Source organism: Lytechinus pictus, unplaced genomic scaffold (assembly GCF_037042905.1).
Source record: "Lytechinus pictus isolate F3 Inbred unplaced genomic scaffold, Lp3.0 scaffold_20, whole genome shotgun sequence".
Classification (NCBI taxonomy): Eukaryota; Metazoa; Echinodermata; class Echinoidea; order Temnopleuroida; family Toxopneustidae; genus Lytechinus; species Lytechinus pictus.
The window spans coordinates 10,741,381-10,756,479 of NW_026974141.1; the positions used below are offsets into that span (position 1 = coordinate 10,741,381).

The 15,099-nt window shown below is 34.6% G+C and overlaps 1 protein-coding gene across 15 annotated transcripts in view; it reads right to left on the reverse strand.

Moving 5' to 3' along the window:
- LOC129283131 (uncharacterized) overlaps positions 1-14,894 on the reverse strand; it is a 42,672-nt gene extending 27,778 nt beyond the window's left edge. For 6 of the 15 annotated variants that reach the window (XM_064114687.1, XM_064114696.1, XM_064114690.1 and 3 more), the window contains exons 1-7: positions 14,426-14,875; positions 13,143-13,427; positions 8,025-8,096; positions 7,040-7,220; positions 5,347-5,508; positions 3,198-3,215; positions 1,834-1,884 (exon numbers count right to left, since the gene is read on the reverse strand). In XM_064114687.1, the coding sequence (XP_063970757.1) occupies positions 1,834-1,884; positions 3,198-3,215; positions 5,347-5,508; positions 7,040-7,220; positions 8,025-8,096; positions 13,143-13,427; positions 14,426-14,683 (1,027 nt within the window). In that variant the 5' untranslated portion in view covers positions 14,684-14,875. Of the gene's footprint in view, positions 1-1,833; positions 1,885-3,197; positions 3,216-5,346; positions 5,509-7,039; positions 7,221-8,024; positions 8,097-13,142; positions 13,428-14,425 lie in introns of all 15 variants that reach the window. The other 9 variants (XM_064114699.1, XM_064114691.1, XM_064114693.1 and 6 more) reach the window with 6 other exon arrangements.
- Positions 14,895-15,099: the final 205 nt, after the last annotated feature.

Consider the following 15,099-nt stretch of genomic DNA (forward strand, 5'->3'; position numbering starts at 1 on the left):
ATCCATATTATTTAATGACATCGACTCTTTACTTGTGCAATGGTGTATAGCTACACGCATGTACACAGTATTAAAAATTGTGGGTGGCATTAAATAAAATGTTTTCAGTTTAGTGATATCAATACTTGATTGTGCAGTAGTGTAATTCATGCCGAAGCATACATGATTTTGCGTGTCTGATTAATGACATTTGCTGTGCAGTGACATGCATACATATCTGTACAGGTTTGGTCTCATAAAACTTATGCCGTACTGCAAACGTAAGTATAAGGTACATGTAACTTCGGATGATTATAAATTTTGCTGAAATCTGACTAATAATTACATATGTAACCAGCCACCCCGAAACCAACAAGTTGCAAGGGAAGGTTCTCTTTAATGGTCAAATCAGTAATTTAGTCTTTAAAAAAAAAAAAATTGAAAATTATCTTTCCTGAAAGGGTAATTCTTTTTATTGTTACTGTCAAAATTTGAAGTTGTAAAGTTGAATAAACATGAAGAAACAAGAAATTTAACTTCTAAAGGTTTACATGGCAAAGAAGAATAATGTTGTAGGTTTCACGGCACAACATCTATCTTTCTTGGGCAATTGTTGGTCCTGAAAAGAACAACCCAAACTTGACGTTTTGACAAGTGTATTCTTGTCGAAACATCGAGTTGGGTGGTCCTTTTCAGGACCAACACTTGCCCAAGAAAGATAGATGTTGTACCATGAAACCTACTACACTAAGAAACAAGAGTTTCTTTGACACCATAATGTGTGGACTGCTTGGAAGTTTCACTGAAATTGCAGTGTGCATAAATTAACTCAAGCAGTGCTTGAGTGAACCCCTAACTGCAACCCTTATTTTCTACTTAATATGTTTTAAACGTCTTGCTGAATTTCTTATGCATTCTATCAAGTACTTGTGATAATTGTTGATCTGGCAAGTTCTAAATTATATCATTTTAAAGCCATTTTAAGCTCAATGAAAATCTCAAAATATATTTTTGGCAAATTATTGTTGGTCGGGAGGTAGCTGGTCAAAGTATACTGCCATTACTACATGTACATATGGCAAAAGTCAACCTGTATACTGGAAGGTACAGGTATTTAAAAAAAAAAAAAAAAAAAATATTGGTATAATAGATAATTTTTCTTACAGCCAAACTTGATTTGGTGTGACAAAGAGCCTACAGTCATAATACACAAGGACATTAGTAAGAATTACACGCAAGAGGTACTTTTGAACAGTTCCAACACATCTGCTGAGGCATAGCAGATGGCGTTCAGAATGTTTCAAATGTAACAAATGCGGGTAATCTTTCTCATGCCTGAGCTAGATGGTGTGTATTTTTAATATGTTTTTAGAAGATAGTAATGTGGATCCGTTTTTATTTTTATAAACCATCCTCGTATCACATTATCGGGGCGTTGCAAGAAACTTGTGATCAATTGCAAGTCTAGTTTTGGTCCCTAAAGCAATCATATCTTGCGATTAATTGCAAATGTGCAGTTGATTGCAAATTGACTTGTTGAAGCAAGGATGGTCAACCGATTCGCTACTGCTAAAATTGATCTATTGTAAAATTTCCACAGAATATATTTTGCAATTGATTATTGAAAAATATTTACTTGCAACAACCCCTATGACCGGTCAATAGAAGTAATCATTAGCACCAGTCACTAGAGATTCACCAGTTAGCTATGAAAATAAATGACTGGTCATGTGACAGATTTCAACCAATCAGTTGCTTAGGATCCACATTACCATTGTATAAGTTTTGATATCCTGCTAAAAGTCCATTTATAGAATATTCTATTCACACACACGCGTTCAGCATTAGTCTTACCGGAGGAAAGAGAGCCGTAGTCGCTGCTGTCGTATTCATCGATACTGGGGACTGTGTCGATCAAACGATGCGTGCGTGTGGAGGTGAAAGGTCATCGTTAATAAAAATACAGTATATGCATAATTAAGGTGCTACAATGGGTGATTTCAAGTCCGGTGTTGGCCTTGGTGTTGGTGTTGAAATTTGGACTGCTTCCCCTAGCTCCAAAACTTATAGAGTTTGTCAAACTGATCCAGATCCTGTTATTAACATCTCAACAACAAGTGAGTGACTTTTCACGACCATCTTCGTTTTATGTTTGGTGTAATAATCGTGTAAAAATTGACCTAACACCAACACCAAAAGGTCAACACTGAACTTGAAATCACCCAATATGATGTGTACAGATGATGATGTGTAAAGATGATGATGTAAATATTATAAACTGCACACTGAACATTTCTATGGGCAAGTCCAAGCTATCCAGCCAAATGCTTTACTTTCTCTCAATAATCAAATTAAAAAAAACTGAACCATAAAATAATTTGAAACATTGATGAAGCAGGAACAGGCCTGATCATGGCCATCTTCTCTCGAATATTTTAAATCAAAAGTAACTTTCTGTCTATTTTACTGAAAAACCTATTTTTAATAGGCTGAGTAAATCCCAATATATTGCAAATTCACAATTTTATACAAATCTCACTGATCAGTTGAAGGGACAAAATAGTTTGGACTTGCCTACAACTGTACACACGTATTACTTTTGTGAAAGTCAGATTAAATTAATATGCTGGTCTTTATTTTGATGCAGGGAAGTGCTCAACGAATCTATTTCTCCTCTTAAAAATACATAATTGTCCATCTTCTTTAAATATCTTTTGAAATAAGAATATGTTCTCCAACTGCACTATTACAATGTATTAAGTTCCAATGGTGTTTCAATGGTTCTTGATTACACATAAAAGCTCATAATTCCTAGAAAATGATATATATATAAAGCAAAAAACATCAACATTTATCCATGTAGGATGTAGCTTAGGTATAAAAATTGGAATTCCATTAACTCAAGGCAAAAAAGGGGGCAATAATTAGATTGCCCCCTTGAATTTTTGTCATCTAGGATACACCCATCCACTTAAAACCACCCCCCCCCCTTAATCATAAAAAAATGAACTAATAAAACATAACATATAATTGATTACATGTAAATAAATCAATGAATTAATCGACAAATAAATAAATATAAAATATTCAAAAATATTTAAAAATAATAAAACATAAAAAACACGGATGAATAGCTTATTTCTTTTTAATCACAGAACACATGCATTTTGCACAAATTAATGCTGTTCATGATAAAAAAAAAGATTAGATTGGCTTACCCTTCTCCAAAAATTTGACTTTTGAGTGCATAAATGAAATTGAAATAAACAATAGAAAATGTGACTCAACTTACTTAAGTTAGTAACAAATGACATCACATAGAAAAAAACTTTTGTTCACACATATATGTATGTAAGCAAATATACATACAGTATAAAAGCAATAACTCTACTTATTCTCTGTGAATTTTAGTGAATTTCTGATGTAGGCTATCACTTTTGACCTGCAATCATACAGTATGATTTTTTTACTTTAAATTTGCCCAAATGACAAATACTTTAGGCCTTGTATTTGTTTCGCACCTTGTTTGTTTTATCAATCTTCTCTATTTTTACATGAAATTTGATAAAATATTAACATGCAAAATCAGAAAGCATAGTAATCAGTTTTCAAATACTGAAAACTTTATAAAATATAAAAATATTTTAGAAACATATTAACTTGCAAGTATGGCATTGACGATTTTTATTCCATACTGTATTTCATCATTACAAATAGCAAATGCAGCAAAATGTGTAAATGTAACAAAAAGATCAAAATCTTGATGAGTACACAACCTGTCTATTTTTAATAAAAATAAATAAATTTATAACATACATGTAACAGTGTAACCCATGAGAAAGTTCAACCAAAAAGTTGTCAATGTGAAAATTAAATGTGCTACTTTGAGAAATGTTTGGAGGTGTACAGTATAGAGGAAAAGAAAATATCAAAATATAACAGCATGCAAGAAGACGGTGACAAAATCTTGAAAATTTGAATTTCAAATTAGAAGAAAGATAGTGTTCTAAATCTGTGACAATAAAAGGAAACTTAGTAAGAAAAAATTCATGATAAAGCATTCAGTTTATCCTGAATCAGTCTTTGAAACCGGAAAACTATTAATGCTCTCACAGAAAGAAAGGACAATTACATGTACATACATGTAGATTCCAGGGAATTGAGGACCTTCAAGATGTTTACAATGTTTTTCAAACAAGATGCAAAGGCCTTCCCATTGAAAAATATATGCAAGACCTATATTTATTTGATTGTACAGCTACTGAATCAAACCAAACAAATTAATATCTGAAAAAAAAATTGCAACCAGGCAAAATAAAATATATATATCAATTTTTATTGGGGGAGGGGCTACTTTGCACAACAGTCAACAGGTACTGCCTAAATCTGCAACCATGGATAAGCTTTAGTGAATGGGGATTTTCCAGAGCTCTTTTTAAATTTTATCACAACTTTTTATTTAGTAATTCCCTGAGCCCAAGTGCATTTTTTTTCCATGATTGCAACATGTGAAGTGTGTGAGCCCAATGGTAGATACATGTAATTAAAATGATCTGGTTGTAGACATGATAAAGTTAGAATATGTGGAATTCGATAGTTCTTTTTGAACAAGTGGTTAAACCAAGGGACTGTTTCATGATAAGCTCTGTGATTTTCACTGCTTAACTTGTTCTCAGCCAATCAGATGCAAGGATTTATAGTAGCTTATTTTACCTACCAATGAAAATCACTGACACCCATCTTTATGATACACTCCCCGATAGAGAGGGTACCTTTATGAAGTAAATTGCCAATTCATCATTTGCCAACTCGTCCACTCATCACATGGTCTAACTTCATTTAGTCTAATGCCATTCCGTCCATCAACATTTCGTCTATCAACTATTTGGTCCTATGACCATTTGATCCAATCATCACTTCTTCTAATCACCAGTTCATTTATGTTCATAATGATAATAATAACAATAATAATTATAATAAAAATAATACTACTACTACTAATAATAATAATAATGTTAATAATAATAGCAAAATTTAAACTACACCAGTCGAAAACAAATTTCTTTGTAATCATCATGTTTGCGAAGACAAAATAAACATCTTTTATTTTTGTACCCTGTCTCATAACCATTTGGTATAATATCCATTTAATTTTCTTTCATTTCGCCCAATTAACACTTATCTAGTTAGACCAAATGGTATATGGACTACATGGCCAATGGACCGACTGGTTATTAGACGAAATGGTGAGTGGACAAAATGCCAATTGGACCATGTGGATAGTGGACACACTGGTGGTAGACCAAATGAAAGTACACGAGTTGGTTGGCATTGGACCAATTGATAAAAACCCCTTTATAACATTACCTGGTGGGACGGGAAAATCATCGCTGTCCACTTCCTGGGGTGAAAGGTCAACTGGTGACACATTCTTCAGCGAGTCAGGGGTCACTGTTGGTGGGGAAGGTCGGGAGGGCGGGGTGGGTAGGGTGTGAGAAGAAGGGCGAGGGGAGAAGTGAATAGGAAACACTACAGTAGGGTGAAGGTTCAAGAAACGATTAAAGAACAAAGGGTTAACACACAGCATGCACACGTTAAACAGAAAGAATTCTTAGTAGTTTCAAGTTGTGGATATTAAAAGAATGTTGCAACTGTCAATTATCGTTTTGTATTAGGAAGATGTTGCCATGGCTTTGAAATCATTATTACAGTTCTTATTTTTGCAATCTATTTTGTGTATGAGCAAAACTAAGGTACTTTTTCAACCACAGCAATTTCAATTGAAAACAATAATTACAGTATCCAAAATTGCTATTAAAAAGTAATTTTTAGTAAAATGATTAAAGCACTTTTTTTTTCACTTGAAAATTTGATCTATAAAACCGAAACACAATGAAACCCTGACAAATTTTTCAAAGGATACAATGAAGAGAGCAAAACAAGGAATTTTGATTATTTTGTTTTCGCAGGCATATCAGCGAAACAGTGAAATTTCATATTAGTGTGTCAAAATATATATATTTCTTCAAACTTTAATGTGTATGTAAGAATGCCAGAAGCATGTAGATTTAAGGTTTGTCCCGTGCTGATTACACATTCTGATTTACTCATAAAAGAAAGATAGGAAAAAAGATGAATGTACATGTAATTCATGATTTATGCAGTTGCAATCCACATGGGGGGGGGGATTTTAGGAAGAAGGTAGGCCTAAAGTGCATTTCGAAAAAAAAAGGCACTGCACACAATTAAAAATCAGGAAATTTACCACACTATGCATTTTCTTACTGCTCATTTTGGATGTATTCTCAAATTGCTTAATTTTCTTTTTCTCATTTTTTTAATTCAAATTGCTTTGAATTTATATTTTGTGCTATTTCTTATGGTTGAAAAGTGATTCATTCTCATACAAACAAGACCCTAAAAACAGGCCCACACAACCAGATGGGTGTTTTATGATGATGTTTGCAGGTTACACTGCCTATACTCAACTTAACAAACAACTGGTCAACCTTTTTTTGTGTGAAAAATCAGATTCCGAATTGTTTGGATATCATCAGCTTTTTTTGAAATTTGATTTTTTGTAAAGTAAACTTCTCATGAATAATAAGCATCTGCATTATGCTTCAATTTATAATAGAGTGCGTAGAGACTTCTGATAAACAGGTATTTTTAGGCAAGTATAAGTATTTGAAAAGGAAAAAAAAAATTGAATATTGTTCAATGAGTTTTATAGGAATAGCACTTCCAAGTTGATACAAGTAGAACAGAAAAGTGTTAACTCATTTAGCACAAGAAAGGATCACTGGTCGTGCATTCAGTCATGTGCAACTTGGGACCAGCTTTCATGGAGAGTAGCTTTAATATGATTATGAAGCAAATAGTTGGTGATTTTCACTGACTTATTTGTCCTGAACCAAGCAGATGCCAGGATTTCAGTAGCTTGCAAGAGTTGGCACTGAAATTTGTTTTGTGAAAGGCTCCCTTGGTGCTCATAGCCCATTCATGAAGGTACCGAAATTTTTTTGCTTTTTCATTTATAAAGAAATTATTTTTATCTCACCTTTTCTTTTTGGCCTTGGTTTTGGGACAGATATTGGAGTCCGGCCTTTCCACGTCCAGAACTCTGGCTTCTTGTTAACCCGCTTGCGTGCCTCCTTTGTCTCGGTCTTGGGTGGGGGCACCCGGTGCATGTGGGCAAAGAAACGAGGGCAGGGGCCAACAGGGGCATCTTCAAATTCGGGCTGAAGAAAAAAAATCATTATTATATTTTGGTCGAAAAATGAATTAAGGCTTTTCACTGTATTAACTTTACATGGATACACAGATACATGTATCATAGGAGCGCCTTGGCCACCTAACAAGGTGGATATGTGCGCAATATAAATACCCTATATTATTATTATTATGTACACTGTTCCTATTGAATTTGTATTATCACTGTTCTGAGGTGATGTACATGTACATATGCAGAGTGGTCTAGGCATCTGCCTACACAGGAAAGCCTGGGGTTCAAAACAAGGCCAATGTTACCACTTACATGCCCATGACCATGCGCAAGGTATTTTTCTACATTACTATCCCATTTCATTCGGCTGGTGGCATTCACTGTCTGTCCCAGAATTAAAAATCCCAGCCATGGAGTGTTTTCCTTCAGCAAGAAATTTATCCACTATTTGCTACACATTACCCAGGTGAGGTGAATGGGTAGTACCCACCAGGAATACTTCCTTGAATGCACCGAGTGCCGTTGAAAATGGGGTAGCTGAACATTACAGGGGCTTGAAATGTAAAAGAAACTGGGAGTATCGAGAAACTTGTCAAACTCCAAAACACCCCTGTAACCGGTTTATAGGGTGCTATTAGACCGAGTATTATTTCTATTTTGGCATCCATATGGCTTCCAGAATTCATAAAATGAGATAATTCATGCACTGACTTTATCAGTGTGACCTGATGGACAATCTTGTTTTAACTTGTATCTTCTAGTTTGGAAGTACATGTATGTACTTAAAATCACCACCAATGGGCACATGTACGTTTCTTACCCGCATATCATATATGCCTCTGTCGGTGAGTGAAAAAGCCCCTGCAAAACTGATGTACGCAAAGGCTGTACCCTGGACAGAAAAAAAAGAAACGATACAAATGCAGAAAAATAAACAAGAAGATGTTAAGAATATTCATGAAAATGTGTTCAAGAGAGAGAGAAACAAAATATATTTTTATTTATTTATCAGTCTGTTTTTAGTAGGGTGGCTCCATCAGTAATTGGGATACTGCTGTCCTTGGAGGCCCTACAACAATTATATATAAACATAACAAACATAATTATGAAAAGCGTACAATGTGAAGTTAAGACAAAACAAAGTGTAAAGAAAAGAACAACACATAGGGCCAGTTTATAATTAAGGTTTAAAAATATTATAATGCCAAAATAAAAGACTAAATGAGGATTCTGATTGAGCATTTCTTGATTTACAGAAAGAAGGTGAATAAAAAAGAGGCATTGTTTTTTTCCTTCTGATTTTTTATGCACATGTAAGGCGCATTAATCACATACAGTAAAATGTCTCTAGATGCACTTTGGTCCTCAAAATGTAGTGGCAGTGAATGATTTAATTTCAGTTGCATCAATTTAGATGCATCTAATCCCATAATGCTACATGCAGGTAACATGTACCAGTCATAGATTTTCTTAACAAAATTTCCGTATTTCAATTATTGGGATTATTGACTTCCATGTACATGTACAGTGTAAAGTGATATGCAGTACATGTACTGGTTACTCTAAATTTAAACGATTGAATGAAATTAATTAATCAAAATTAATCAAATAATCAAAATTAATTATACAATTAACTAATTAATTAATCAAATAATAATAGTAATAATAAATAATTCTAACAATACAGCATCATCTATCTAAAAATATTTAAATTCATAAGGTTTACAATAAAAAAGAAAAATAAGGTTAATTTAAGAGTTAAGATGATTAGTGTCTTATTGGTAGTAACTGATACTGTTAGAAAGGATATAGACTTTTATAGTATGTAGTTTGTTACGATATCAGTATTGATATCTAAGCACTTCATACACCTCCCGCAACTTGGATACCAAGCCTGTTGATTGACCTGCCTAGCTGGCCTGTATAATAAACCTGTATATAAGTTCACTACCAAAGTCTCCACCAGAGTCCTTTGTATTGGATCATAGTTCAGATTTGAAAGTCTCTATATTATGTATATAAATGTTTAATGGATAAAATTATAAAAGAATAAATGAATCAAAATAATATAAAATGAAGTGAATAAAATTGAAAGTTAAAAAAAATATATTTAAAAAATCCCTGTCATCATAAGATTGAAAGTACATGTAACAAATGTGTTGGAAAAATTGGAGACAAAGCCGTACATGTATGGTTTATTCCTTTTAAATTCTACTTGTATTTTCTCAAATTTTCATTATTTATTCCCAATAATTACATCTGATAGTTATTCCCATTTCTCAATCTTCTGTTATTGTTAATTTTGTGATAATGTGTTGACTATTAAAGTCAAACACATTAAAAATAAAAATCATGGAAATCATATTTTCCTAAAATTTGAATTGAGAATGCATATTATGCATGTACATGTATGGATGAACACAAAATTATTATCATTTTGGTAACATTTGTCTTAAAGCTTAAATGATAGTAAGTAGTTGCAGTAAAACACTAATTTCGTGAGAAAGTCTGTAAAACCAAGGTTAAGTAAGACTACATGCATATCATCGTGGATCTAGATCTGGTACAGTTACATAAACTGAACTTTGTGAAATCATAAAATCTAAGCTGAAATACGATCACACTGAAAATCGCCAACGCAGATAGGCACACGTGGGACAGTGTATTATTATTGCTGGAATAAAGACCCGACGGAAGTGACCGAATCCGCGCTAATTTTGCTTATTTCTCAGCAATTACACAATTTCTTCCAGAATCCTTTGGCACATATTTTTTATTCACTCAAACAGACACTTGGGTGGTCATTATATTAGATTCTGTAAGAAGTCATTTTGAGATTGTTACCAGAACTGGAATTTATCTTTAACATTTCACAAAATCACTAGTCATAACAGTACCAAGACTCAACAAGCATCACAAGTCAGTTACTGTTCACGCTCACTACATCTACCATGTACACTGTACGATCAGCGTGCTTAGCAACAGGCCGCAATACCGGTTCCAAAGGCCATTCATTGTACTGTATTGTGCAACATGTGTAGAGCTCTGAAGCGCGAAATAATAGTGAGTCTGAATGGGACCAATCAGGAGTGGCCTCTGCTATTGTTGTGAATGATAGTTGGATCAATACCTCAGTCTCGCATTCCACCTCGGCCTGGTCAATTCACAATGATAAAAACAAAATAGTCTTAAGGTTGGAATGAGTCTTTGTCCCTTTTCAATTTACTGTTGATTTCAATTTCTGGGAGTATAAATGGCAAACAAGCAAATCCCTTGTTGTAAAATCAATAAAATCCTTTAGAACATACTGTATACTGTACCTGTACATAGTGATACATTTAGGGTGTAATTATTTTTCTGACTGGGGGCATTTTGAGTTCAGGCATAGAATGCCTGCCTGTGCAATATAAATGTATTGTAGACATTTTCAAGACTCCCCCAAAGAAACTTCTGCAATCATACAATATGCACTGCACTGCCAATATCTATTTTCAGTTTAAATATACTTTAACCCTATATATCTAGGTCAGAGGGAGTGGGGCCTCGTACTGTAGGTCCCCTCAACATTTTACACAATATTTTTGCCGCACACATTTCATTGACCGCGCTACTCTCCGACTTTTTTACTTTCCAGTCTTGTGCATCTTTTGAGACCAAATTTGCGAAAAACGGGGGTAAGCATTTCCAAAATTATGCAACATTTTGTGTTTTCACTTGTTCAATTACTTTTCATTCTTTCAAACAGACTTCATTTCAGGTGGGAGTCCAGGGCCCCGTCTTACAAAGAGTTAGGATCGATCCAATCAATCGTAACTGTATGGAAATCCATCAGTGTCATAATTTTTTCTACAGGATATTTGCAAAATGTTCTTTGTAAACAAAGGAAAACACACCAAATTGTCAAAAAATCACTGACTTTGTGGATTAACATTCATATCTATAAATTTTTTTGAACAAACATGCATTTCATATGTTGACTTTGCTTGCTTTCCATAGTTGCGATTGATCGGATCAATCGTAACTCTTTGTAAGACGGGCCCCAGGGGTCTGTTTCACATAACTCATTACAATAACTAACTTAACAGTTAAAAGCTACTGATATCCCCAATTCTGATTGGCTGATAGTAAACTTGTTACAGATATTGTGAAATCAATTCCTTATAAAACGGGATCCTTAATAGGAGACTTGTATCTGCACGTAATCTTGTCGGGTTCAAAACTGCCTTGGATTAAAACTCTAGCAAAGCAAAAAATATATGTACCATGATGACATCCACGCACACACGCATCATGTAATAGTTTGTAAATTGATAACCATTATGACTTCATCGACGATCGGGAGATCTACAGGATTACCTCACTCCCATATACCAGATGATGAGATGATGAAAATGCCATGAAGAGGTTCGTCAGTGATATATTCATATATATATAATCATAAATTTTAGGAATTCTATAAATCTGATTCACCTGTCTAAAGCTTCGGTACAGGGGCACTGGTAGTAACATAAATTACACTGTATATACAAAAGGATCATCCGACATTCCAACATTACTATCAGGGCTCCACACTAACCCTTTTTTCTACCGGTCCAACCTGTTCATGTCGGACCAGTAATACCCATTTTTTCCACTTTTAACTGGTCCAAACCTAAAATGTACTGGTCCCCCCAAAATTAAGAAAAAATATGTAAAAAAGACTTAAGTTTATTTTGCTGTCTTTAATGGTTTTATTGCCCCCCTAAGAAAAAAGAAGAACAAACAAACAATACACCCACACACACAACATAATTCACGAGGGCCATTTCTCAATTTTTTTTTTAAAGATGCCAGAGCCATAATTAAAACTTACAAGAGTGGATAATGTCATTTGTATCAGTTTGATATATTTTTTTACTGGTCAAGTAGGACCAGTAAATCTGGCTATTTCAAAAACATTATTGGGGGATTTTCCAAAACTAAAGGCTTTATGAGAAAATTACTTGTGAAAATGACTGACAAAATTCTTGAAGAAACGTTTCTGTGTATACCATGGAAAATATTACACAGGACTCAGATTTACAACAATAATAATAATAATAAATTTTCATATGGCGCAAATTACAGTTAGTAGCACTATAAAAAGGTAGTACTTACGAGAAAGAGGAAAGAAAAGAAAAACAAAAATATTGAACCCAAATACATCATTATACATAATTGAGACTGTGTTTTGAGAATTTGGAACTACATGTACATAAATGCATCAATATTAAGAAAATTTAAATTCATCTTTGGAAAGGGTAGACTTAAAGGCCCGAATTCACAAAGGTGGTTTTGAAAACCCACGGTTGAGTCCATGGTTTATGCAGATTTCCTGTATTAATTAGGCTTATTTTACCGCGTATATATTAAAAAATTCCAATGCTGATGCACGCTTTTGTCACAGTGCGCCAAATTGACGCCTGTTGCCGTGGTTATCCACGCTATTTTATTCACGAGTCCACTGTTTTTATTCTTGAGTCCACTCTTCAAACGGTGGACTCATGAATAAAATAACATATCTAACCATGGTAACAGGCGTCAATTTGGCGCACTGTGACAAAAGCGTGCATCAGCATTGGACATTTTTAATACACGCGCTCGATACGCACTAAATTAATCGTAATTTATACAGGAAATCTGCATAAACCATGGATTCAACAGTGGATTTTCAAAACCACCTTTGTGAATTCGGGCTAAAAAGATCAATCTTTAGAAGAACATTCTTGAATACGTTTGGCTTCTTCGCCCCCGAAATGATCAGAAGAGCCCTGATTACACCAAATGGAGCCTTGGAAAATCCTCATTCATTGCAGTGTTTAAAACTTATCCAATGTTGAAGATTTAGGCAATAACTTGTGACAAGAAGACCCCCCAAAAAGAAAAGAAAAAAAAAAGAATAAAGTGCCTGCTGCTTTACCTGTGATCGCGAGACCCATGCTTGCAGATACTCATTCCATATGGGACCGTCGAGTAACTCGGCATTAGCCGTTAGACTTGTCTCTCCCATTGTCTTTAGAGGGGGTAGCTGAGTATAGGAAGGGTTCACTTTCACCATCCGAGACTCCCTGCTCAGGGGATCCACCATGCTGTTGTTGGGCGTTCGTGAGTTGAATGCTTCCCGGGAGATGAGGGGGAGGGCGTCCTGGCTCTGCGATCGACGTCTCTCTCGGAGGGTGTTCGGCAAGTTAGAGCTGTTTTTTGTCTATAAGATATTTAAGCAAATATCAAAGTTGTCTTTGAACTGATAACTATAAGAAGGGTGTATTGGATGTTCTTAGTATCTGCACAAAGACATTATGGAAAAGGGCAGTTTATTACAACCTGGGGCAAAAATTTGACATTTACAGAATATGCAGTTGCGAGGGTTTGGCCGTCATCATAATAATAACTTGAAGAATACTTGCTTACATAGCGCTTAACACTTACATGTACTTTATCAGAAGGCTCTATAGTGTCTAGAAGCACAGTACTGTAGCATAATTACTAGACAGGAATAACCGTCGTTTCTGGGGATTTATTCAACAATTTCAGACATTTTACTATCATCCCCAGCCAACGTAGTTCAGCAGAACAACCAAAATACAGAGACTGAAGCTTTTGGTCTACATAATTACATGTACCACAAATTTCCATCATGACCAATAATGCAATCTTTTAATATCTTAAACTAAAGTTAAAAAATAAAACTTGATCAACAGATTACAATACACATACATAGTCTCACCTATATGACAATTATGTACTACTAAAAAAACTTGCTACACATGAACATACTACTACCCCAAACAGAAACTGATAGTAGATTTTCATGTTGATTAAACAAGTTTTTATGTTCAATATGTTAGAAAAAAAGGAAAGCTAACTTTGTCTTTAGTCTACAGTAATATTTTTTTCTTCTTCTTATTCGTGTATTTTTATATTAATCATGTGACTTATTTACATTCTGGTAACATATTCTTATCAGAGGGATTTACCCTTTACCGTAATTGAATCAATTCCTTTTTTACTGATATTTTCCACCCAAATAATTCGGCATTATTAATATAATTCATAATCCGACGCAAATCCAGGAGTGAGAAATTTGCAAACTGTACGTACATGTACATGTAAGTTTGTAACTAAGTGTAATTTCCGTAAAAGTTCGGCTCAGACTCTGGATCAGCATCTTGTAATATGACTATTAAATGAATTAAACAATACCTGAGTTGTGTAAGAGTCATCTTTTGAGGTTAATAGACTTTGTCTCTGACCAGCGGGAAATGCTGTCGAGTGCCCCCGGCCGTAGGCACTTCGAACCCGGGCACATCTCGGCGAGTTCGGAAGAGAGAAGGCGTGTCGGGGCGAGGAGTCCGGATTCCCCCGACGTCGACGCCCGAGTTCTGGGGGCAAGCGGTATCGAAAACCCGGTGGTTCTTCCTGGTCATAATTGACCATGCACAGAGTCGGTAGCTGTGTCATTTTGACACTATTTTCTTCGTTTTCCTACATGATTCAGACATTTTTACTTCACTTGGATATGATGAGTTCCAAAACCACGTAGTCAGTATAGAAGTGTTGTCATTCCAGCGCATATGGATAAGAAATCCAAGCAAAAATGCCGGTTATTATGAGTTTGACGAGAATCCCACTATTCATTCACAAACTCACTATACAGAGCTAGCGTGTGGGAGCTAAGGACACGTCGATTTCATCGATAGGGGTCACAAATCAATTTATTCAAATGCAAACAATTAACATTCAGTATTGCAAAGATGTTTACATTTAAAACAAAAACGATTTATACAAAAATATTCCCCAATATATCACAATTGTGTAAATTATAAAACCTATATATATTTACTTAAATTTATACAAGACAAATTTGTATTTTCTTT